The sequence below is a fragment of the Ranitomeya imitator genome, chromosome 2 (assembly GCF_032444005.1).
Source record: "Ranitomeya imitator isolate aRanImi1 chromosome 2, aRanImi1.pri, whole genome shotgun sequence".
In the NCBI taxonomy this organism is placed as follows: domain Eukaryota; kingdom Metazoa; phylum Chordata; class Amphibia; order Anura; family Dendrobatidae; genus Ranitomeya; species Ranitomeya imitator.
The window spans coordinates 788,203-813,134 of NC_091283.1; the positions used below are offsets into that span (position 1 = coordinate 788,203).

General features: G+C 46.6%; 1 protein-coding gene across 1 annotated transcript in view; it reads left to right on the forward strand.

The window, feature by feature from the left end:
- The first annotated feature begins 23,877 nt into the window (after positions 1 to 23,877).
- LOC138661412 (protocadherin-20-like) overlaps positions 23,878 to 24,932 on the forward strand; it is a 100,552-nt gene continuing 99,497 nt past the window's right edge. Inside the window, exon 1 of the mRNA XM_069746078.1 lies at positions 23,878 to 24,024. Within this exon, the coding sequence (XP_069602179.1) occupies positions 24,010 to 24,024 (15 nt within the window). The 5' untranslated portion in view covers positions 23,878 to 24,009. The remainder of the gene's footprint in view (positions 24,025 to 24,932) is intronic.

Genomic DNA, 24,932 nt, shown 5'->3' on the forward strand with positions numbered 1-24,932 from the left:
TAACCCTACCCCTAACCCTACCCCTAACCCTAACCCTACCCCTAACCCTAACCCTAACCCTAGTGAAAAAAAAAAAATTCTTTATTTTTTTAATTGTCCCTATCTATGGGGGTGACAAAGGGGGGGGGTCATTTACTATTTTTTTTATTTTGATCACTGAGATAGGTTATATCTCAGTGATCAAAATTCACTCTGGAACGAATCTGCCGGCCGGCAGATTCGGCGGGCGCACTGCACATGCGCCCGCCATTTTGGAAGATGGCGGCGCCCAGGAAAGAAGACGGACGGACCTCGGGCAGCTAGGTAAGTATAAGGGGGGGGAGATCAGGGCACGGGGGGGCGTCGGAGCACGGGGGGGGGGGTGGATCGGAGCATGGGGGGGTGGATCGGAACACGGGAGGGAGGATTGGAGCACGGGGGAGGATTGGAGCACGGGGTGAGGGATCGCTGTGCGGGGGGGGGTGGATCGGAGCACGGGGGGGGTCGCTGTGTGCGGGGGGGGGATCGGAGTGCGGGGGGGTTTGATTGGAGCGCGGGGGGTCTGATTGGTGCACAGGGGGAGCGGGCAGGAGGACGGGGGAGCGGAGCACAGTACGGAGGGGAGCGGACCACAGATCGGAGGGCTGGGGGGGCGATCGGAGGGGTGGGGTGGGTGCACATAAGTGTTTCCAGCCATGGCCGATGATATTGCAGCATCGGCCATGGCTGGATTGTAATATTTCACCAGTTTTTTAGGTGAAATATTACAAATCGCTCTGATTGGCAGTTTCACTTTCAACAGCCAATCAGAGCGATCGTAGCCACGAGGGGGTGAAGCCACCCCCCCTGGGCTAAACTACCACTCCCCCTGTCCCTACAGATCGGGTGAAATGGGAGTTAACCCTTTCACCTGGCCTGCAGGGACGCGATCTTTCCATGACGCATATGCTGCGTCATGGGTCGGAATGGCACCGACTTTCATGACGCAGCGTATGCGTCAAAGGTCGGGAAGGGGTTAAGCAAAAAAAAAAACAAAGGTCCATAATCAATCCACCACACAAAAGATGAGGTAGTCCAGAACCCGAATGCAGTTCAGTAACAGGATAAAAGCCCTGGGAGATGAGTCCAACAATCCAGCAGAGGATAAAATAGTCCATATACTCTCTGTGGTGCTGTGTTCCCATCATCGTCCCACACAGGATCTGATCTCTCGTCTCTCCTCATTCACAGGTCAGGAGGGAAGGTCCCAAGAGCTCATTGTTTCAACAATCTAGTTCAATATGTCATTAGCATATTATCAAACAGCATTATTCACTGACCCTCTGGAAAGATGACCGTACAGTACTGTGAGGGGCTGACATCAAGGCAAACCTTTATTGTTCCACCACCCCAAGCACTCCATATACCAGACCGCTGCCCTTCCCTAATAATCTCCCTCTCCAACATCACTGAAGGGGAGCTTACTCGCCTCTTCTCCAAATCGCACCTCACCACCTGTGCACTTGACCCCATCCCTTCCCACCTGCTCCCCAACCTCACTAATATGCTCATTCCAGCCCTAACCCATCTCTTCAACCTATCGCTATCTTCTGGTACCTTCCCCTCTGCCTTCAAACATGCCACCATCACACCTATCCTCAAAAAAACTAACCTTGACCCAACTGCTATGCCAAGCTATCGCTCCTTATCACTGTTCCCGTTTGCTTCAAAACTCCTTGAGCAGCATGTCCATTCTCAACTTTCCTCCCAACTGTCATCTAACTCTATTCTTGACAACCTCCAATCTGCCTTCCGCCCCACCACTCCACCGAAACTGCTCTATCAGACAGTTCTCCATCCTCCTCCTTCTCAACCTGTCCTCTGCCTTCGACACAGTCGACTACTGCCTACTGCTACAAATTCTTTCTTCCCTTGGCATCAAAGACCTGTCCTGGATTGCCTCTTACCTTTCCGACCGCACATTTAGCGTTTCCCACTCCCACACTACCTCCTCATCTTGCCCTCTCTCTCTCTGTTGGAGTCTTTCAGGGCTCTCTCCTAGGGCCCCTACTTTTTTCCATCTATACCCTTAGGACAGCTCATAAGGTCCTATGGCTTCCAGTACCACCTGTATTCGGACGACACTCAGATCTACCTCTCTGGCCCAGATGTCACCTCTCTGCTGTCCAGAATCCCGGGGTGTCTATCAGCCATATCCTCCTTTTTCACCTCTTGCTTCCTAAAACTCAATGTAGACAAAACTGAAGTCACCATCTTTCCTCCATCTCGCGTATCTCCCCTACCCGATCTATCTATTAAGGTAAACGGCATCACGCTCTCTCCCGCACCTGAAATCCCCTATCTCGGGGTAACTCACAACTCTGCCCTGTCTTTTAAACTGCACGTCCAAACTCTTGCCACCTCCTGTCTCCTCCAACTCAAAAATATTGCCAGAATCTGTCCCTTCTTCAGCCCACAATCTACTAAAATTCAGCCCACGATCATACTCTTATGCATGCCTTCATCTCCCGCCTCGATTACTGCAACACCCTCCTCTGTGGCCTCCCCGCTAACTCTTGCAAAACTCCAGTCTGTCCTCAGCTCTGCTGTCCGGCTAATCCACCTCTCTCCTCGCTAGTCCCCTGTTTCTCCCCTCTGCAAATCCCTCCACTGGCTCCCAATTCCCCAACGAATCTCCGGGTCCGGATGGCATACACCCACGAGTACTAAGAGAACTAAGTAATGTAATAGATAAACCATTATTTCTTATTTTTAGGGACTCTATAGCGACAGGGTCTGTTCCGCAGGATTGGCGCATAGCAAATGTGGTGCCAATATTCAAAAAGGGCTCTAAAAGTGAACCTGGAAATTATAGGCCAGTAAGTCTAACCTCTATTGTTGGTAAAATATTTGAAGGGTTTCTGAGGGATGTTATTCTGGATTATCTCAATGAGAATAACTGTTTAACTCCATATCAGCATGGGTTTATGAGAAATCGCTCCTGTCAAACCAATCTAATCAGTTTTTTCTATCACTAAGCCAGTTACTAACCCATTTACACACATTTTCCCCCAGACCAAGCATTCTCATTTTGTGTACCAACCTCTTGTGCGGCACGGTATCAAACGCTTTGGAAAAATCGAGATATACCACGTCCAATGACTCACCGTGGTCCAGCCTATAGCTTACCTCTTCATAAAAACTGATTAGATTGGTTTGACAGGAGCGATTTCTCATAAACCCATGCTGATATGGAGTTAAAGTTATTCTCATTGAGATAATCCAGAATAACATCCCTCAGAAACCCTTCAAATATTTTACCAACAATAGAGGTTAGACTTACTGGCCTATAATTTCCAGGTTCACTTTTAGAGCCCTTTTTGAATATTGGCACCACATTTGCTATGCGCCAATCCTGCGGAACAGACCCTGTCGCTATAGAGTCCCTAAAAATAAGAAGTGGCATGTATGTATCGCTTGCTCACCGAGCCCCACTCCATACAGCCAACCAATTCCAGCCCTGTGCTGATGAGGGCCTAAAGCCCGAAACACGTGTCCACAGGTAGGAATTGGTTGGCTGTGTAAATTTAGAAACTAATCCGCAGCATTGCACGCTTGGCGGTTCCAAGCGCTGTGGATTAGACAGGGGTGGAAAGAGATGATTTGCATAGCTCCGCCTACTGCAAAGGATTCTGGGTAAACCTGCTATTCTTTGTATTATGCTGCTTGCAAGTACTTTCCGTTTCAGGAAAGCATCCACTATGTATTTCCTTTAAGTAGAGGGCTTTTCGGTCTCTTTCGTCCCGCTACATTTAGCCCAACTTGGGTCTCTCCCTAAGGTGGCTAGCATGTATGTATCGCTTGCTCACCGAGCCCCACTCCATACAGCCAACCAATTCCAGCCCTGTGCTGATGAGGGCCTAAAGCCCGAAACACGTGTCCACAGGTAGGAATTGGTTGGCTGTGTAAATTTAGAAACTAATCCGCAGCATTGCACGCTTGGCGGTTCCAAGCGCTGTGGATTAGACAGGGGTGGAAAGAGATGATTTGCATAGCTCCGCCTACTGCAAAGGATTCTGGGTAAACCTGCTATTCTTTGTATTATGCTGCTTGCAAGTACTTTCCGTTTCAGGAAAGCATCCACTATGTATTTCCTTTAAGTAGAGGGCTTTTCGGTCTCTTTCGTCCCGCTACATTTAGCCCAACTTGGGTCTCTCCCTAAGGTGGCTAGCATGTATGTAAAAATAAGAAATAATGGTTTATCTATTACATTACTTAGTTCTCTTAGTACTCGTGGGTGTATGCCATCCGGACCCGGAGATTTATCTATTTTAATCTTATTTAGCCGGTTTCGCACCTCTTCTTGGGTTAGATTGGTGACCCTTAATATAGGGTTTTCATTGTTTCTTGGGATTTCACCTAGCATTTCATTTTCCACCGTGAATACCGTGGAGAAGAAGGTGTTTAATATGTTAGCTTTTTCCTCGTCATCTACAACCATTCTTTCCTCACTATTTTTTTAAGGGGCCTACATTTTCAGTTTTTATTCTTTTACTATTGATATAGTTGAAGAACAGTTTGGGATTAGTTTTACTCTCCTTAGCAATGTGCTTCTCTGTTTCCTTTTTGGCAGCTTTAATTAGTTTTTTAGATAAAGTATTTTTCTCCCTATAGTTTTTTAGAGCTTCAATGGTGCCATCCTGCTTTAGTAGTGCAAATGCTTTCTTTTTACTGTTAATTGCCTGTCTTACTTCTTTGTTTAGCCACATTGGGTTTTTCCTATTTCTAGTCCTTTTATTCCCACAAGGTATAAACCGCTTACACTGCCTATTTAGGATGTTCTTAAACATTTCCCATTTATTATCTGTATTCTTATTTCTGAGGATATTGTCCCAGTCTACCAGATTAAGGGCATCTCTAAGCTGGTCAAACTTTGCCTTCCTAAAGTTCAGTGTTTTTGTGACTCCCTGACAAGTCCCCCTAGTGAAAGACAGGTGAAACTGCACAATATTGTGGTCGCTATTTCCTAGATGCCCGACCACCTGCAGATTTGTTATTCTGTCAGGTCTATTAGATAGTATTAGGTCTAAAAGTGCTGCTCCTCTGGTTGGATTCTGCACCAATTGTGAAAGATAATTTTTCTTGGTTATTAGCAGAAACCTGTTGCCTTTATGGGTTTCACAAGTTTCTGTTTCCCAGTTAATATCCGGGTAGTTAAAGTCCCCCATAACCAGGACCTCATTATGGGTTGCAGCTTCATCTATCTGCTTTAGAAGTAGACTTTCCATGGTTTCTGTTATATTTGGGGGTTTGTAACAGACCCCAATGAGAATTTTGTTACCATTTTTCCCTCCATGAATTTCGACCCATATGGAATCGACATCCTCATTTCCTTCGCTAATATCCTCCCTTAAAGTGGACTTTAGACAAGACTTTACATAGAGACAAACCCCTCCTCCTCTCCGATTTTTACGATCCTTTCTAAACAGACTGTAACCCTGTAAGTTAACTGCCCAGTCATAGCTTTCATCTAACCATGTCTCGGTTATTCCCACTATGTCAAAGTTACCTGTAGATATTTCTGCTTCTAGTTCTTCCATCTTGTTTGTCAGGCTTCTGGCGTTTGCGAGCATGCAGTTTAGAGGATTTTTTTTTTCCAATCTCCTCGCTGTGGATTGTTTTAGAAATGTTCTTACCTCCCTTCTGAGTATGTTTTCCTGGGTCTTCTTTGTTCAAGTCTAATGTTTTTCTTCCCGTGCAGCTCTCTGGCGCCCCCCTTACTCTCGGGTCAGACTAGGTACGGCACCTGGGGTAATTAGTTACCAGAAAGGCTGCCTGCTATGTACTGGCTATTGGGCGCGCTGCAGCGAGGTGATATAAATACTCCCACTCAGGCAGGAACAATAATTATCAACGCCGCAGTCGCTACAATGACTCCCAACTACCCAGTACAAAGGTATGCTGCCACCAGCTTCGATTAAACGGGTCCGAAGCTAACCCAAAACAGTAGTGTAATTCCCTTCAGAAGACTTAGGGTACGTTTTAGAGCAGAAGAACGAATCTAGTATTAAATATTATACTCCCTCAAAGGTTTAAGGCAGTGTTTATAAAAAGTTATATAAAGATGTTACAATATGAGACAATTGAAAATATGTACAAAGGTAATTATAAAAAAAACAGGGATTACATGAGAAATCAACACTTACATGTGTTCAGAACATTGCAGGCAGCCAGGCTAGTTCCCATATGTCCCTATGCATCTGGCAGTCAGGCTCCTCAGGTAAAAAACTAACTGCTGGGGCCTGGCAGAAACTTATAAACCGCAGCCCGTGACACCACCAACAGGGCTGGTTTTACTCAGACACTCCTCTCTCTTCAGTCTTAGTAAATTTCACACAAGTTTGTCTAATGCCTGTATCTCCGCTCCAGAACATGTCAGAATCATAACACACCCAGCATTCATCTTGTATTAAGATTTGCTCTCTATAGATACTAAATTCAGGCTAGTAGGGACACTCAGTTCCAGAGAAATCCGTACTCTGTCCCTGTTGGGCTTGGAGGCTCCTGCTTACAGTGGCGGACAGATCCGCCGATGGACGTTAGCAATATGTATTTATTATTCTCCTAGCCCGAGTCAGTGGCCCAGAATCTTATCATATTAGAACAAAGACCCTCATGGATTTTGGAGAACTTCTATACCAGTCCTAGCTAGTACAGATGTTTTCCTATTTCTGCCCCGTGACATTATAACCAACCGTCCCATTTTTTTTTTTTCTGGTGAGCTATGGCTCAAATGCAGGCCTTTCCCCAACTGCTTCAGACCCTCACTGATGAGTTTAAGGTGCTTCGTGGTGAGGTGGTGCATCAGCTGCAGCAGTTGGTGGGGTTTTGGGCTTCGGCCCAGGTAAATGCTCAACCAGAGCCCAAGATATCTCTTCCTGACAGGTTCTCTGGAGGGAGAGATACATTTTTGGTTTTTCAGGAAGCCTGTAAACTTTACTTCAGGCTCCGCCCTCGTTCATCAGGGAGTGAGGAGCAGCGTGTGGGGATTATAACCTCCCTTCTTAAGGGTGATCCCCAATCCTGGGCTTTCTCCCTGCCGGCCCGTTCTCCATCTTTACGGTCAGTGGACGAGTTTTTTGCGGCCTTGGCGCTTGTGTATGGGGACCCTGATGGCGTCTCCCTGGCAGAATCCCGACTGCGTAAAATCAAGCAGGGGGCCGGCCGGCTGAGGATTACTGCTCGGAGTTCAGGAGGTGGGCCACTGACACACAGTGGAATGACCCTGCTCTTAGGAGCGATTTTAGGCAGGGTCTGTCTCCTAGGTTGCAGGATGCTCTTGTGCAGTATGCCGCCCCCAGGGCATTGGAGCTCGCCATGTCCCTTGCCATCTGGGTAGATAGACGTTTGAGGGAGAGACATACACCTAATGTGCCCCCTATAGTCCTTGCTAGGGAGGAGGACACACCTGAGCAGGTGGATGAACCCATGCAGGTGGGAGGAGTTGTTTCCAAAATGGGGTTGCCTGCGGTTCGCCGTGGTGTGGGGGCATGTTTTTACTGTGGGCAGACTGGTCATTTTATCGGTGTCTGCCCGGCTCGCACCAAAAAACCTGTACCACCTAAGAAGCCGCATCCCCCTGGTCGTGTGGAGGGAGGCGACCAGGGAGTGTATATGTCCTCCATATCTTCTCCTCAGTGTAACCTGTCAGCTGAAGTAGTGGTTGGCGGGGTAACTGAGTGTATACCGGTGTTTGTGGACAGTGGAGCAGGTGTCAATCTGGTGGATGCTCATCTTGTCCAGACCCATGGCCTGAGGTGTAGAACACTAAACCCCTAAATGTCCAGGCCATTGACTCCGTACCACTCAGCCAGGGGTGGATGACCCAAGTCGTGGATGATATACACCTGCGTATAGGGGCTCATCATGAGGAGTTCCTGTCGTGCTACGTCTTGGGGGGAATACCAACACCCATCGTTTTAGGACTCCCTTGGTTGAAAAAACACAACCCGGTCATAGATCGGCGGTCAAGGGAAGTGGTCAGCTGGGATCAGTCGTGTGAGGGCTGCAGCCCAGGGGCAACTGTCTCTGCCGTCCTTCTACAACCTACCCCTTCCTCTCCAGTGGGGGCAGCAGAGATGCTGCTAGAGAGTAGGGGCAAGACTCTTCCCTCGCTACATGCTAACCCGGTGTGTCAGAGACCTCTTAGGAGGAGGGGTCAGAGGAGGGTGGTGGTTCCCTCTGAGCATAATGGGGGTGTGAGTTTGGTGACACAGGGAGACGCCTCTGTTGTCAATTCCTCTAGGAATTCACCATCTTGTGGCAGACGCATGCATGGAAATAAACGTTCAGGTCCGGACCTGGGTGTGAATGAGTATGTATGGGTTTCCACCAAAAACATCAGGTGGCAGTGTGCAACTGGGTCCTGGAGTTCCAGGGTGATTGGGCCATATCGGGGGTCGGCCATTCTCAGCCCAGGGACTTATCAGTTGGAGTTACCCCCAGTTGTGCATATACACAACTCATTCCCCAGGTCGGCATTCTGGAGATTTGTGGCGCCTCCGGAGCCCTCACTGGTGGCATTTTCATCAGGCCACGTTTGCCGTAAACCTGAGAGTCAGGTGCCTGCCGAAGTGAGCTCTGATGGATCGAGGTGTCCTCACCATAGGTAGTTATGTGGTGAGGTCTGATGTTGAGTGTCCTGAGGCCACTCATTGTAAGGGGGGTACTGTCACGATCCATGTTTGGATCTGTGGCAGATCTGGTTTCCCTCAGATATAAACTTTTTTCCTTTCTGGTGATTGGGGGTTAATGCAGTTTACTCCCCCCGGTGGCCGCTGGTGTTATTGCATTGCAGCTGGGTCAGCTGATGTTTGTGACCACTCCCACCATCCTTTATAAGGTCACCTGGTGCATCAGCTGACTGTTGGTTATACAGGTCCTTTGGATACCAACCTTGCTGGAATAGGAGCTTGCTGAGTGCTGTTGTTCTACAGCTGAATACTTATTCCTGGTGCTTTACTCTGCTGTGCGGTGCTTTGCAGCAGGGAAAGCTAAGTGTGGTGTTATTGTTTCCTTGTAGTTTGTGCATTCACCTTTTGGTATCGTGTTCCCCTCACTCTTATATTGTTTATTTGCTTTGTGGTGCTGTTTTTCTCTGTTCACCCCCTGGGGTGAGGGTTGGGGGTTTAGTACAGGGTATAACAGGAGACAGGGACAGGTCGGTGACTTGGGCCTCCCTACCTTCAAGGGTGCTCCCAAGTTAAGGAAAGACAGGGCTTCCCCCAGCCCGAGTGGCAGTTCAGGGGCCCAGATTCCTCATCTCCTGTTTTCCTATTTCTGCATCGTGACACTGGATTTTACTAAGGGCCTTTTGAGACAAGGTCGTCTGTCCTGTAGCCGTGTCTAAGAAAGGGTTTAGTGGGGTGTTGAGGTCCCTTCCCATTACAAGTAATGCTTCCTTTAAGAGAGCTAAAAGTGCCAGAGTTGAGGTCCCTGTCACCTGCCCTTGGTTTGGGACGTAAATATTCCAAAATGTAACCAGAGTATTGGGTATAAAACCCTTCACAAAGAGGTTTCTCCCCTCTGGGTCAGAGAGTGAATCCTTCAGCGTGACGGGTGGTCCTTTACGGATACTTACTCCTTGTAGAGGAAGGAGAACTGCTACTACTAAATAAAATCGGGAAAATGGAACGCAAGAGATCTGGAACACGACCTTTTTACAAGGTGTTTCCTGTGGGAAAGCAATCTTTGTATTATTTTCCTCAATAGGGACATGATCTGGTTGCGATTGGTAGGGGAGTTAATGCCCTTCACGTTAAATGAAACGATTGTGATGGAGTCAGGATTGGGGGTGTCAGCCACAAGAGTTGGAAGTGTGTGCGGTTAGGGTAAATGTTGTACCTCGAAATAACAAGAGGCCTAAACAACAAACATCTGTCTTATCTGCAGGGAGGGGAGGAAGTAACATCCCAGCGGAAGGCAGAAAAGACAGTCCAATTGGTGAGTTGTCCTTGAAACCTTAGAAAAAAACGTCCAATAAACAACTAGATTGGGTGAAAAGAGAGAGTTAAAGGGAGGACAAAAAACTTTGGAGGAAAGAATAGGGGGAGTGAGTGGTGAAGGGCATCAGTCCTTTGACCTGTTTCCAGAGGACCAACATCTTGGAGAAGGGGGGAAGAAACATTTGTCGGTCTCATGGACGAGTGTGTCTTCTCATTTGCCTCCTGGCTTTAACCCCTTTCTGCCAGCTGACGGAATAGTACGTCAGCTGGCAGGTCCCCTGCTTTGAGGTGGGCTCCGGCGGTGAGCCCACCTCAAAGCCGCGGCATGTCAGCTGTTTTGTACAGCTGACATGTGCGCGCAACGAGCGCGAGCGGAATCGCGATCCACCCGCGCCTATTAACTAGTTAAATGCCACCGTCAAGCGCTGACAGCGGCATTTAACTAGCGCTCCCGGCCGCGCGGCCGGTGGTGCTCGCACTGCTGACCCCCGTCACATGATCGGGGGTCAGCAGTGCATTGCCATAACAACCAGAGGTCTCCTTGAGACCTCTATGGCTGTTGATGGCCGATTGCTTTGAGCGCCACCCTGTGGTCGGCATTCAAAGTACAGCTGCATAGAGGTGATCTGTGCTTCACCTCTATGTAGCAGAGGCGATCGTGTTGTGCCTGCTTGTAGTCTCCTATGGAAGCTATTGAAGCATGCCAAAATTAAAAAAAAAAGTGATTAAAAATATTAAAAAAAAATAAAAAATATATAAAAGTTTAAATCACCCCCCTTTCGCCCCAATGAAAATAAAACAATTAAAAAAAAAATCAAACATACACATATTTGGTATCGCCGCGTTCAGAATCACCCGAATCTATCAATAAAAACAAAGGATTAACCTGATCGCTAAATGGCGTAGCGAGAAAAAAAGTCAAAACGCCAAAATTAAGTTTTTTTGGTCGCCGCGACATTGCATTAAAATGCAATAACAGGTGATCAAAAGAACGTATGTACACCAAAATGGTATCATTAAAAATAAGCCCTCACATGGCCATATTGACGGAAAAATAGAAAAGTTATGGCTCTGGGAAGGAGGGGAGCAAAAAACGAAAATGAAAAAGTGGAAAAAGCTTCGGGGGTGAAGGGGTTAAAGGGAAGGTGCCACCAGTTTTCTTGTATTTTGTTTTTTTGTGAAATTAAGCTTAAAATAGTAATTAAAATGAATTAATGCAATGTTTGCACTGTTTGCAAAACAGCTATAGTAAGATTTAGCAGCTTTACTGTTTGCTGGAAAATTGGGGCAGTAACTGCTGGTGATAGCAGGTCACAGGGCAGTCACACACAAAATGGCGCTGCCCTGTGATGCTGCTCTTCATTCTTAGGCTATGTGCACACGTTCAGGTTTTTTCGCGTTTTTTTCGCGGTAAAAATGCTATAAAAACTCAGAATACATAATGTATGTTTTTAATATCATTTAGAATGCATTCTGCATTTTATGTGCACATGGATGCGTTTTTTTCCGCGAAAAAAACGCATCGTGGTAAAGAAATGAGCATGTTCATTATTTTTGCGGATTTTCTGCGTTTTTCCCGCTGTTCTATGCATTTGGGAAAAAACGCACAAAAAACGCGTCAAAATCGCGGTTAAATTGCGGTAAAAACGCATGCGGATTTCGGGCAGAAATGTCCGTTTTTTGTCAGGAATATTTCTGCCAGAAATCCTGACGTGTGCACATACACTGACTGTTGGGGCAGTAACGGCTGACATCACCATTTCCCTCCCCTTTTGGGTGGTCTAATATCCCTGGGGCAGAGCTGCTAAATCTACCTGCTCATTAATTTTGCGTTTTTTTTCGCGGTTTTCCCACTGTCTAATGCATTGGGAAATGTCCGGAAAAAAAGCGTCAAAACTGCGCAAAAAACGCGCAAAAAAACGCATGCGAATTTTATTCGGAAATCTGCCAGAAATGTCCGGATTTTCACAGGAATTTTCTGCATGAATTCCTGAACGTGTGCACATAGCCTTAAACGGAAAATGCTCCCCCTAGTGGTAAATATGTATATTTGTAGAAACATATATAATATTTTTCATATAGAAATGTTTGCAAACAGTGTAAACATTGCATTCATACATTTTAATTACTATTTTAAGCTTAATTTCACAAAAAAAAACAAAATACAAGAAAACTGGTGGCACCTTCCCTTTAAACTCATATAACACATGAAATCTGTTTCACATGAATTTCACACTTGCTTATAGCAGCATCTTATGCTACATTACAGTGATTTATTAATGACCTACAAACGCGGTACCTTGCCTTTAAGGGAGGAAGATTGCAGTATGGACCATTCTTCAGCTTTTTGGAGTTGAGGATATTTGAAACCAACATCCAGTGTCATCCAGGAGAACTTCTACGGGGAAGATTTGTAGGACATCCCAGGCCTTTCTGAGGTTGTCTGCTGTGCCGATGAAGATTTGCTGTCCTTCTTTGCGTATAGCTAAGGAAAGAGTCATCTATATTTTAACGTGTTGACTCTTAGGCTATGTGCACACTTTGCAGATTCCACTGCGGATTTTTCCGCAGTGGAATTCCAAAATCCGCAGTGAAAACCCGTCGCGGTTTTTACTGCGGTTTCTTCTGCAGATTTTCATCTGCAGTTTCCTATTGGAGCAGGTGAAAATCCGCACAAAAGTGACATGCTGCGGAATGTAATCCGCAGCGTTTCCGCGCGTTTTTTTTCCGCAGCATGTGCACTGCGTTTTTTGTTTCCCATAGGTTTACATTGTACTGTAAACTCATGGGAAACTGCTGCAGATCCGCAGCGGTCAAATCCGCTGCGGATCCGCAGCAAAATCCGCAAAGTGTGAATATAGCCTTAGCGCATCTAGGAGACGTTTCATCTTTCTTCTTTTCACCAATGGGCAGCACGGTGGCTCAGTGGCTAGCACTGTACGACGTGGCTCAGTGGCTAGCACTGTACGATGTGGCTCAGTGGGTAGCACTGTATGATGTGGCTCAGTGGTTAGCACTGTACGATGTGGCTCAGTGGTTAGCACTGTACGACGACCCTCAGTGGCTAGCACTGTACGACGACCCTCAGTGGCTAGCACTGTACGATGTGACTCAGTGGTTAGCACTGTACGATGTGGCTCAGTGGCTAGCACTGTATGATGTGGCTCAGTGGCTAGCACTGTACGATGTGGCTCAGTGGGTAGCACTGTACGATGTGGCTCAGTGGTTAGCACTGTACGATGTGACTCAGTGGTTAGCACTGTACGATGTGGCTCAGTGGCTAGCACTGTATGATGTGGCTCAGTGGCTAGCACTGTACGACGTGGCTCAGTGGCTAGCACTGTACGATGTGGCTCAGTGGCTAGCACTGTATGATGTGGCTCAGTGGTTAGCACTGTACGATGTGGCTCAGTGGCTAGCACTGTACGATGTGGCTCAGTGGGTAGCACTGTACGATGTGGCTCAGTGGTTAGCACTGTACGATGTGACTCAGTGGTTAGCACTGTACGATGTGGCTCAGTGGCTAGCACTGTATGATGTGGCTCAGTGGCTAGCACTGTACGACGTGGCTCAGTGGCTAGCACTGTACGATGTGGCTCAGTGGCTAGCACTGTATGATGTGGCTCAGTGGTTAGCACTGTACGATGTGGCTCAGTGGCTAGCACTGTACGATGTGGCTCAGTGGCTAGCACTGTACGATGTGGCTCAGTGGCTAGCACTGTACGATGTGGCTCAGTGGTTAGCACTGTACGATGTGGCTCAGTGGTTAGCACTGTACGACGTGGCTCAGTGGTTAGCACTGTACGACGTGGCTCAGTGGCTAGCACTGTACGACGTGGCTCAGTGGCTAGCACTGTACGATGTGGCTCAGTGGGTAGCACTGTATGATGTGGCTCAGTGGTTAGCACTGTACGATGTGGCTCAGTGGTTAGCACTGTACGATGTGGCTCAGTGGTTAGCACTGTACGATGTGGCTCAGTGGTTAGCACTGTACGATGTGGCTCAGTGGTTAGCACTGTACGATGTGGCTCAGTGGTTAGCACTGTACGATGTGGCTCAGTGGCTAGCACTGTACGATGTGGCTCAGTGGTTAGCACTGTACGATGTGGCTCAGTGGCTAGCACTGTACGATGTGGCTCAGTGGCTAGCACTGTACGATGTGGCTCAGTGGTTAGCACTGTACGATGTGGCTCAGTGGTTAGCACTGTACGATGTGGCTCAGTGGCTAGCACTAAGATGTGGCTCAGTGGCTAGCACTAAGATGTGGCTCAGTGGCTAGCACTGTACGATGGGGCTCAGTGGTTAGCACTGTACGATGTGGCTCAGTGGTTAGCACTGTACGATGTGGCTCAGTGCTTAGCACTGTACGATGTGGTTCAGTGCTTAGCACTGTACGATGTGGCTCAGTGGTTAGCACTGTACGATGTGGCTCAGTGGCTAGCACTGTACGATGTGGCTCAGTGGCTAGCACTGTACGATGTGGCTCAGTGGCTAGCACTGTACGATGTGGCTCAGTGGCTAGCACTGTACGATGTGGCTCAGTGGTTAGCACTGTACGATGTGGCTCAGTGGTTAGCACTGTACGATGTGGCTCAGTGGCTAGCACTAAGATGTGGCTCAGTGGCTAGCACTAAGATGTGGCTCAGTGGCTAGCACTGTACGATGTGGCTCAGTGGATAGCACTGTACGATGTGGCTCAGTGGTTAGCACTGTACGATGTGGCTCAGTGGTTAGCACTGTACGATGTGGCTCAGTGGTTAGCACTGTATGATGTGGCTCAGTGGATAGCACTGTACGATGTGGCTCAGTGGCTAGCACTGTACGATGTGGCTCAGTGGATAGCACTGTACGATGTGGCTCAGTGGCTAGCACTGTACGATGTGGCTCAGTGGATAGCACTGTACGATGTGGCTCAGTGGCTAGCACTGTACGATGTGGCTCAGTGCTTAGCACTGTACGATGTGGCTCAGTGCTTAGCACTGTACGATGTGGCTCAGTGGTTAGCACAGCAGCCTTGCAGCGCTGGAGTCCTGGGTTCAAATCCCACCTTGGACACTATCTGCAAGGACTTTGTATGTTCTCTCTGTGTTTGCGTGGGTTTCCTCCGACTTCTCCAGTTTCCTCCCACATTCCAGAGACATACTGATGGGGCTCACAATCTACATTCCCTATCGGGGACAGCGATGATAATGTGTGCAAGCGCTGTGGAATATGTTGGCGCTAGATAAAAAGAAAAAATAAACAATGTTGATGGTGCAATGTCTTGGAGGATTTGTATGGGATTTTGGATGAGAGCTGCTTGCTCTCTCACTGCGGAAGGAATAGCTGACATGTCACCAAAGCTTAGAAGGCCAAATATTGGGTCACGTGGAGGGTCAGATGGTTTTGGCTTTAGGCTCCGTGTACTCTCTCAATCTGACCCCTCAGCACCCACAATGGAGGCTGAGTTCTTTGGTGATTTTTTTCTAGTGACTCTGAAGCGAATGATTCTGGGATTCCCTTAAGTATTTTTCCTAATTCCTGATCTTCCAGAGCTAATAGTGGTGCTACGTTGTTGCTGTGATAACACACTTGGTCTTTCAGGGTGTTTGAGGACTCTCGGAGGCAGTGTCGGACTGGGGCACCGGGACACTGGAGAATCCACCGGTGGGCCCTGCCTGCCTCCTTCATTTGTCCCTGCAGTGCCCAGGCTGCATCATTCATGCATAGTGTGCTCAGTCAGGTGAGAGGTCCCCAAGGAATCCGCTTTTAGGTCGGATCTCAGGCCTGATATTTCCAGCAGGAAAGGTTTCAGCATTTTCTTCAGAAAGGAGGCTGAGATGGGAGCTGATTCTGCGGATGATTCGCTTCCAGATTCATCGTTGGTTAACTCTTACATTCGAGCTGAATCCCTGGAGTGTGAGGACAGTTTATTAAGGGAAGGTTGGGGAGCAGCTTTTCCCTAGGATCTTGTCCCGTTCACCCTGTGGCTGTGGCAGGTGAATGGCCGCTCTTTATTAGGACGGCGTCACACGTAACGTATGAAACATCGGTCCGACTCAGCACAAATGTTCTCCGTATGGTCAGGTGTATGCAATGCGATGATGCGATTTCCCCTCATCTATGTGTCCGTATGGAATCCGTGTGACATCCGTACGGCTTTACATTTCTCACTGCTTCTCCCCGTTAACTTTAATGGCTGAATGGGCTGAAATGAGGAAAATCTGAGCGCGTTTGTCGCAAGTCACGCTGATGGTCCGTGTGGTGTCCAATTTTTTTCTCGCACTCATAGACTTGCATTGATGAGACTCTGCCGATATAGGCGTACAATCGCAGCACGCTGAATACGTCCTATAAAAAATACGGTGATGTGAGCTGCCCCATAGATTAACACTAGTCCGAGTGCTGCGATGTTTTCTGGCATAGCACTCGTCCGTATTCTACGGTAGTGTGACCCTGCCTTAGACTTAACCATATTTCCATGTTGGCGTGCACCAGGAAGAATCGCCACGTAATCATAGGTTGTTATTTATCCAATCATTTCATGTGGTTAATGCGGAGCATCTCGAAAAGGATGCTATAGTACAGAATGCCCAGTAGGTGGCGCCAGATATTAAGGCGTGCAATAAAATCTTCGGTCGGAGGTTGTAAAGTCCGTTTTCTGATATTAAAGACAATGGATTTTCCTGAATAAATCTTGAGCAGTCCCGAAACTAGGTAAGTGGATTTACACCTGTCTGCTAAAATGTGTGTTGCCAGCTGAAAGAGCTGGAAAAATTAGGCCAAAGACCCTATTTCTGAGAGTGGACGAAAGACCAAGATATTAGGCTAGGTTCACATTGCGTTAGGGCAATCCATTAAGCGCATAGTGCTAGCGGATAGCGCTAACGCAATGTTTATTTTGGGTCCGCGTTCGCCGTCCCCACTAGCGCAGATCCCCAATCTGCGCTAGCGAGGGACGGACCTCAGACGCAGCGTCCGAGGTCCGTCACAAAAGAACGGCACATCGCTAGCGCGTGCCGAAAGTGACATGCGCTACAGGCACAAATCACATTGCTGTCAATGGGTGCACTAACGGACCCGTTGCACGGCGTTAATTGTGACATTTTCGCCGTGCAACACAGACTGTTAGCGTTAACCCATTAACGCAATGTGAACCTAGCCTTAGTAATTCAGGGGGGTATCCGAGTATATGCTGGATAGCCCCTTTTCAGTAGCGTAGCTACCAGGGGGGCAGAGGGTGCGGTCGCCCCGGGCCCACCGCTCACAGGGGCCCACCTGGAGCTATGCTACACTTAATTATATCAGCGTGCACAGCCCGGGTAGAGAAGAGGGAGACATGATCTCCTGCACTACCGCGGGCAGTGGCTGAAGAGAGAGGAACATATTCCCCAAAGCCCCCCCCATGCTGATACACGCTGAGTACCAGCACTGTACCTGACCGCTGCCTCCAGTATACTGAAGACACGGCCACAGTGCACGCTGAGGGGGCAACAGGAAGGAGTGAGAGGAGCAGGACACCGTGGTGCAAGTACAGCTCACACTCCTCCTCTATCTGCTGCTCTCCTGATAACACCCAGCAGGATTCCTGTGCTCTATCTGCAGTTACTTAAAGGCTACTTCACACTAAGCGAGGTCGCTGCGGAGTCACAAGTTACACCTTTGTTACACCATGCGATCATGCCGCCACAGCGGGACACTAGACCACGAAAGAAAGTTTCAAACGATCTGCTACGACGTACGATTCTCAGCGGGGTCCCTGATCGCAGGAGCGTGTCAGACACAGCGAGATCGTAAGTATATCGCTGGAACGTCACGAATCGTGTCGTCGTAGCGACCAAAGTGCCACTGTGTGACGGTACCTTAACCCCTTTCTGACATGGGACGTACTATCCCGTCGAGGTGGGGTGGGCCCCCATGACCACGGACGGGATAGTACGTCCAGCGCGATCGGCGGCGCTCACGGGGGGAGCGCCGCCGATCGCGGCCGGGTGTCAGCTGTTTATCGCAGCTGACATCCGGCACTATGTGCCAGGAGCGGTCACGGACCGCCCCCGGCACATTAACCCCTGGTACACCGCGATCAAAGATGATCGCGATGTGCCGGCGGTGCAGGGAAGCTTCCCGCAGGGAGGGGGCTCCCTGCGGGCTTCCCTGAGCCCCCCGCAGCAACGCAATGTGATCGCGTTGCTGCGAGGGTCTCACCTCCCTCCCTGCTCCCTCCAGCCCCGGATCCAAGATGGCCGCGGATCCGGGTCCTGCAGGGAGGGAGGTGCTTAGAGCAGGCACTGTGAAGGCTGCAGCGCTGCATGTCAGATCAGTGATCTGACAGAGTGCTGTGCACACTGTCAGATCAGCGATCTGTGATGTCCCCCCCTGGGACAATGTAAAAAAGTTAAAAAAAAAAATCAAAATGTGTAAAAAAAAAAAAAAAATATTCCAAAATAATGAAAAAAAAAAAAAATATTATTCCCCTAAATACATTTCTTTATCTAAATAATAAAAAAAACAATAAAAGTACACATATTTAGTATCGCCGCGTCCGTAACTGCCCAACCTATAAAACTGGCCCACTAGTTAACCCCTTCAGTAAACACCGTAAGAAAAAAAAAAAAAAAAAAACGAGGCAAAAAACAACGCTTTATTATCATACCGCCGAACAAAAAGTGGAATAACACGCGATCAAAAAGACAGATATAAATAACCATGATACCGCTGAAAGCGTCATCTTGTCCCGCAAAAAACGAGCCGCCAAACAGCATCATCAGCAAAAAAAAAAAAAAGTTATAGTCCTGAGACTAAAGCGATGCAAAAATAATGATCTTTTCTATAAAATAGTTTTTATCGTATAAAAGCACCAAAACATAAAAAAATGATATAAATGAGGTATCGCTGTAATCGTACTGACCCGAAGAATAAAACTGATTTATCAATTTTACCAAACGCGGAACGGTATAAACGCCTCCCCCAAAAGAAATTCATGAATAGCTGGTTTTTGGTCATTCTGCCTCGCAAAAATCGGAATAAAAAGCGATCAAAAAATGTAACGTGCCCGAAAATGTTACCAATAAAAACGTCAACTCGTCCCGCAAAAAACAAGTCCTCACATGACTCTGTGGACCAAAATATGGAAAAATTATAGCTCTCAAAATGTGGTAACGCAAAAAATATTTTTTGCAATAAAAAGCGTCTTTCAGTGTGTGACGGCTGCCAATCATAAAAATCCGCTAAAAAACCCGCTATAAAAGTAAATCAAACCCCCCTTCATCACCCCCTTAGTTAGGGAAAAATTAAAAAAATGTATTTATTTCCATTTTTCCATTAGGGCTAGGGCTAGGGTTTGGGCTAGGGCTAGGGTTAGGGCTAGGGTTAGGGCTAGGGTTAGGGCTAGGGTTAGGGTTAGGGCTAGGGTTAGGGCTAGGGTTAGGGCTATGGTTAGGGCTAGGGTTAGGGCTATGGTTAGGGCTAGGGTTAAGGCTACAGTTAGGGTTAGGGTTTAGATTACATTTACAGTTGGGAATAGGGTTGGGATTAGGGTTAGGGGTGTGTCAGGGTTAGAGGTGTGGTTAGGGTTACTGTTGGGATTAGGGTTAGGGGTGTGTTTGGATTAGGGTTTCAGTTATAATTGGGGGTTTCCACTGTTTCGGCACATCAGGGGCTCTCCAAACGCGACATGGCGTCCGATCTCAATTCCAGCCAATTCTGCGTTGAAAAAGTAAAACAGTGCTCCTTCCCTTCCGAGCTCTCCCGTGTGCCCAAACAGGGGTTTACCCCAACATATGGGGTATCAGCGTACTCAGGACAAATAGGACAACAACTTTTGGGGTCCAATTTCTCCTGTTACCCTTGGGAAAATACAAAACTGGGGGCTAAAAAATAATTTTTGTGGGAAAAAAAAAGATTTTTTATTTTCACGGCTCTGCGTTATAAACTGTAGTGAAACACTTGGGGGTTCAAAGTTCTCACAACACATCTAGATAAGTTCCATGGGGGTCTAGTTTCCAATATGGGGTCACTTGTGGGGGGTTTCTACTGTTTAGGTATATTAGGGGTTCTGCAAACGCAATGTGACGCCTGCAGACCATTCCATCTAAGTCTGCATTCCAAATGGCGCTCCTTCCCTTCCGAGCCCTCCCATGCGCCCAAACGGTGGTTCCCCCCCAACATATGGGGTATCAGCGTACTCAGGACAAATTGGACAACAACTTTTGGGGTCAAATTTCTCCTCTTACCCTCGGGAAAATACAAAACTGAGGGCTAAAAAATAATTTTTGGGGGAAAGATTTTTTTTTTCAATTTTCACAGCTCTGCGTTACAAACTGTAGTGAAACACTTGGGGGTTCAAAGCTCTCACAACACATCTAGATGAGTTCCTTAGGGGGTCTAGTTTCCAATATGGGGTCACTTGTGGGGGGTTTCTACTGTTTAGGTACATTAGGGGCTCTGCAAACGCAATGTGACACCTGCAGACCATTCCATCTAAGTCTGCATTCAAATGGCACTCCTTCCCTTCCAAACCCTCCCATGCGCCCAAACAGTGGTTCCCCCCACATATGGTGTATCATCGCACTCAGGACAAATTGGGCAACAAATTTTGGGGTCCACTTTCTCCTGTTACCCTCGGGAAAATACAAAACTGGGGGCTAAAAAAATAATTTTTGTGGGAAAAATTTTTTGTTTTATTTTTACGGCTCTGCATTATAAACTTCTGTGAAGCACTTGGTGGGTCAAAGTGCTCACCACACATCTAGATAAGTTCCTTAAGGGGTCTACTTTCCAAAATGGTGTCACTTGTGGGGGGTTTCAATGTTTAGGCACATCAGTGGCTCTCCAAACGCAACATGGCGTCCCATCTCAATTTCAGTCAATTTTGCATTGAAAAGTCAAATGGCGCTCCTTCGCTTCCGAGCTCTGCCATGCGCCCAAACAGTGGTTTACCCCCACATGTGGGGTATTGGCATACTCAGGACAAATTGTACAACAATGTTTGGGGTCCATTTTCTCCTGTTACCCTTGGTAAAATAAAACAAATTGGAGCTGAATTAAATTTTTTGTGAAAAAAAGTTAAATGTTCATTTTTATTTAAACATTCAAAAAATTCCTGTGAAGCACAAGAAGGGTTAATAAACTTCTTGAATATGGTTTTGAGCACCTTGAGGGGTGTAGTTTTTAGAATGGTGTCACACTTGGGTATTTTCTATCATATAGACCCCTCAAAATGACTTCAAATGAGATGTGGTCCCTAAAAAAAAAATGGTGTTGTAGAAATGAGAAATTGCTGGTCAACTTTTAACCCTTATAACTCCCTAACAAAAAAAAATTTTGGTTCCAAAATTGTGCTGATGTAAAGTAGACATGTGGGAAATGTTACTTATTAAGTATTTTGTGTGACATATCTCTGTGATTTAATTGCATACAAATTCAAAGTTGGAAAATTGCGAAATTTTCATAATTTTCGCCAAATTTCCGTTTTTTTCACAAATAAACGCAGGTACTATCAAAGAATTTTTACCATTGTCATGAAGTACAATATGTCACGAGAAAACAATGTCAGAATCATCGGGATCCATTGAAGCGTTCCAGAGTTATAACCTCACAAAGGGACAGTGGTCAGAATTGTAAAAATTGGCCCGGTCATTAAGGTGCAAACCACCCTTGGGGGTAAAGAGGTTAAGGAGTGTAGGTTTCCAGTTCCTGTTGACTCATATAATTACCTTTGCCAGGGAAGGTCACAGACCCAGACAAATCAATTATGCTAACCTTTCATTGTATTGCTGGATTCTATGTAAATTAGCTGACTCTATCCCATCTCCATTAGTACTAGGGATAGTATGTTTGCGGCTTGGAATCTAGCCAGTCTAGCACACTTATTCCACCAATCATGAAGGCCCAAGGGTCTGAAATGACAGCTCAGGGGTATAGAAGGACTGTCCAGTGACCAAGTCTCTCTTGCTGCATGGTACCAATTTTGGATCTGCGGATCCGATTGGCAGGCCATAACCCAACATGGATTATAAGACTACATGGACTTCAGCATCGAATGGAAGGATTCGGCTGAGATATCAAAGACTACATAAGGGTGGTATACAGCTTGGGACAATCCAGTCACCTGACTACAGAATTTGCGGTCCTCAGTCAGCTTCCTAAATCTGGCATTATTCCGTTCTCGGTGGGTGAGGGGACTACCTCATTTGTGGTGCGCTATTACAGGACATGGCAGACCCAGACAATAAGGTAGTTATTGTAATTATAATAATAATAAATAATAATAATAATTATTGTGTACCTCCCTCTTCTTGCACTCCGCACTTTATTTCATCGCTTTCTGAGTTATTCCCTCATAATTAATTGTGGAAGTATAGCACTAAAGGCCCCTTCACATTTAGCGACGCTGCAGCGATACCGACAACGATCCGGATCGCTGCAGCGTCGCTGTTTGGTCGCTGGAGAGCTGTTACACAGACCGCTCTGCTTCTCTGCTCTCCTCCTGTACTGTCTGCTTTCCGGCTCACAGCCAGTACAGGAGGAGTGCAGAGCGCAGCGCTGGAGGACAGACGGCTGTAGGTAAGTATCTAGTGTTTGTTTTTTTTTTACTTTTAGCATGGTAACCAGGGTAAACATCGGGTTACTAAGTGCGGCCCTGCGCTTAGTAACCCGATGTTTACCCTGGTTACCAGTGAAGACATCGCTGGATCGGTGTCACACACGCCGATCCAGCGATGTCTCCAGGGAGTCCAGCGACGAAATAAAGTTCTGGACTTTATTCAGCGACCAACGATCTCCCAGCAGGGGCCTGATCGTTGGTCGCTGTCACACATAACGATTTCATTAACGATATCGTTGCTACGTCACAAATAGCAACGATATCGTTAACAATATCGTTATGTGTGAAGGTACCTTAAGTACATTTATAAATAAATCTCCCCTTTCCTTCTATATGCACATATTAAGATAGGGAAACACTACCCCTATATATATATACATATATAAACTGGGTCAGCCGCTACCATTAATTTTATTTTAATTCTATAGTATAACTTTTTTAGTCCTGTTGTGCGCACAATTGTTTGTGTTATCTGGCCAATCATATACAATAAAGGCATTTTTAGATCTACTTTCTGTTGGCGGTTTCTTGGGGTATCCAGATATTGGTTGTGTTTTGCGTTTTCACAAGAAACACTATGTAAAGTTAAAAAAAGGTTAATGATGACGATACAATTACATATAAATGATTTGATGACATAAAACTTTCTTAAGTGTAATTTCACACACAAACTTAGCATCTGTTCAACAACCCTTGATTTAAACATTGATTAGTGGGTGAAGCCCTTATGGAATATAGCAAACAGTGAGGTACCTATAAAATGTCGCACATGTGGAGTTCGCATATTTTGTATAATTCTTCAACTATACATAGAGTTGTGAATTTTTGGGGCAATATTTGTTAGATCGAGTGCGTTTGATTATGCGCGACATAAGCGATTTACGTGAATAACTTCGGAACTACACATAGAGTTGATATTTTTGGGTAAATATTGTTCAGGACATTGATATGTTCATTTTGAGTGCTAGTGGTCCAGGGTACCTGTTTTCAAATTGAACTTACGTACGATTGAGTGCGTTTGATTATTCGCGACATAAGCGATTTACGTGAATAACCCAGGACCACAAGTAGTCAAAATAAACATCTCAAAGTCCTGATCAAAATTTTACCCAAACAATATCCACTCTATGTATAATTCACCATGCATGAAAATCGAATCGCTAACTAATAGCTAACTGCAGACTAACTTTAATCCGGTGTGAGGACGCCTTGTTTGGGTGGGGGCAGGGATCCGCTGCAGGGTGGGGGTTGGGTTCTGACCTCACGCACACACCTGGTGTATTTATACCTGGTGTATATATGCCTGGTGCATTCACTGCAGGCTACAAAGGAGGGGAATGTGGCGCACAATGTGAGGGGCCGGGTCGGACCCCACCCAGGTTCTTACAGCTGCAGGAAAGTTTCACAGGTAGAAGATCTTCAGGAAGCCGCTGAGCGAGGCCGATCCTCCGAGCTCCTGACACCATGCTCTGCGTACAGGTGGGCACACTGCTTTTACATAGGACTGCCGGGAATCTTCGGGGTCACCCTGATGTGGGGGTTATACCAGGGCTGAAGCCGTGTGGCCCTGAGCTCCGCCACTTCTCTGGACTTACAGATGTCATGGGCCAGGTGTCTGCTGAGAATGATGTGGCCCTGTATTATATTACATTGCGGAAACAGTCACAAGCATTGGTCCTTATTATAACTTCCTCCGCAATATGGACTATCACATGTCTATATCCTCCAGTACAATACGTACTATTACACCCCTGTATCCCCCTGTACAATATGTACTATTACACCCCTGTATCCTCCTGTACAATATGTACTATTACACCTCTATATCCTCCTGTACAATATGTACTATTACACCTCTATATCCCCCTGTACATTATGTTGTATGACTCCTCTATATCCCCCTGTACAATATGTACTATTACACCTCTATATCCCCCTGTACAATATGTACTATTACACCCCTGTATCCTCCTGTACAATATGTACTATTACACCTCTGTATCCTGTACAATATGTACTATTACACCTCTGTATCCCCCTGTACATTATGTTGTATGACTCCTCTATATCCCCCTGTACAATATGTACTATTACACCCCTGTATCCTCCTGTACAATATGTACTATTACACCCCTGTATCCTCCTGTACAATATGTACTATTACACCCCTGTATCCTCCAGTACAATACGTACTATTACACCCCTGTATCCCCCTGTACAATATGTACTATTACACCTCTGTATCCTCCTGTACAATATGTACTATTACACCTCTGTATCCTCCTGTACAATATGTACTATTACCTCTGTATCCTCCTGTACAATATGTACTATTACCTCTGTATCCTCCTGTACAATATGTACTATTACACCCCTGTATCCTCCAG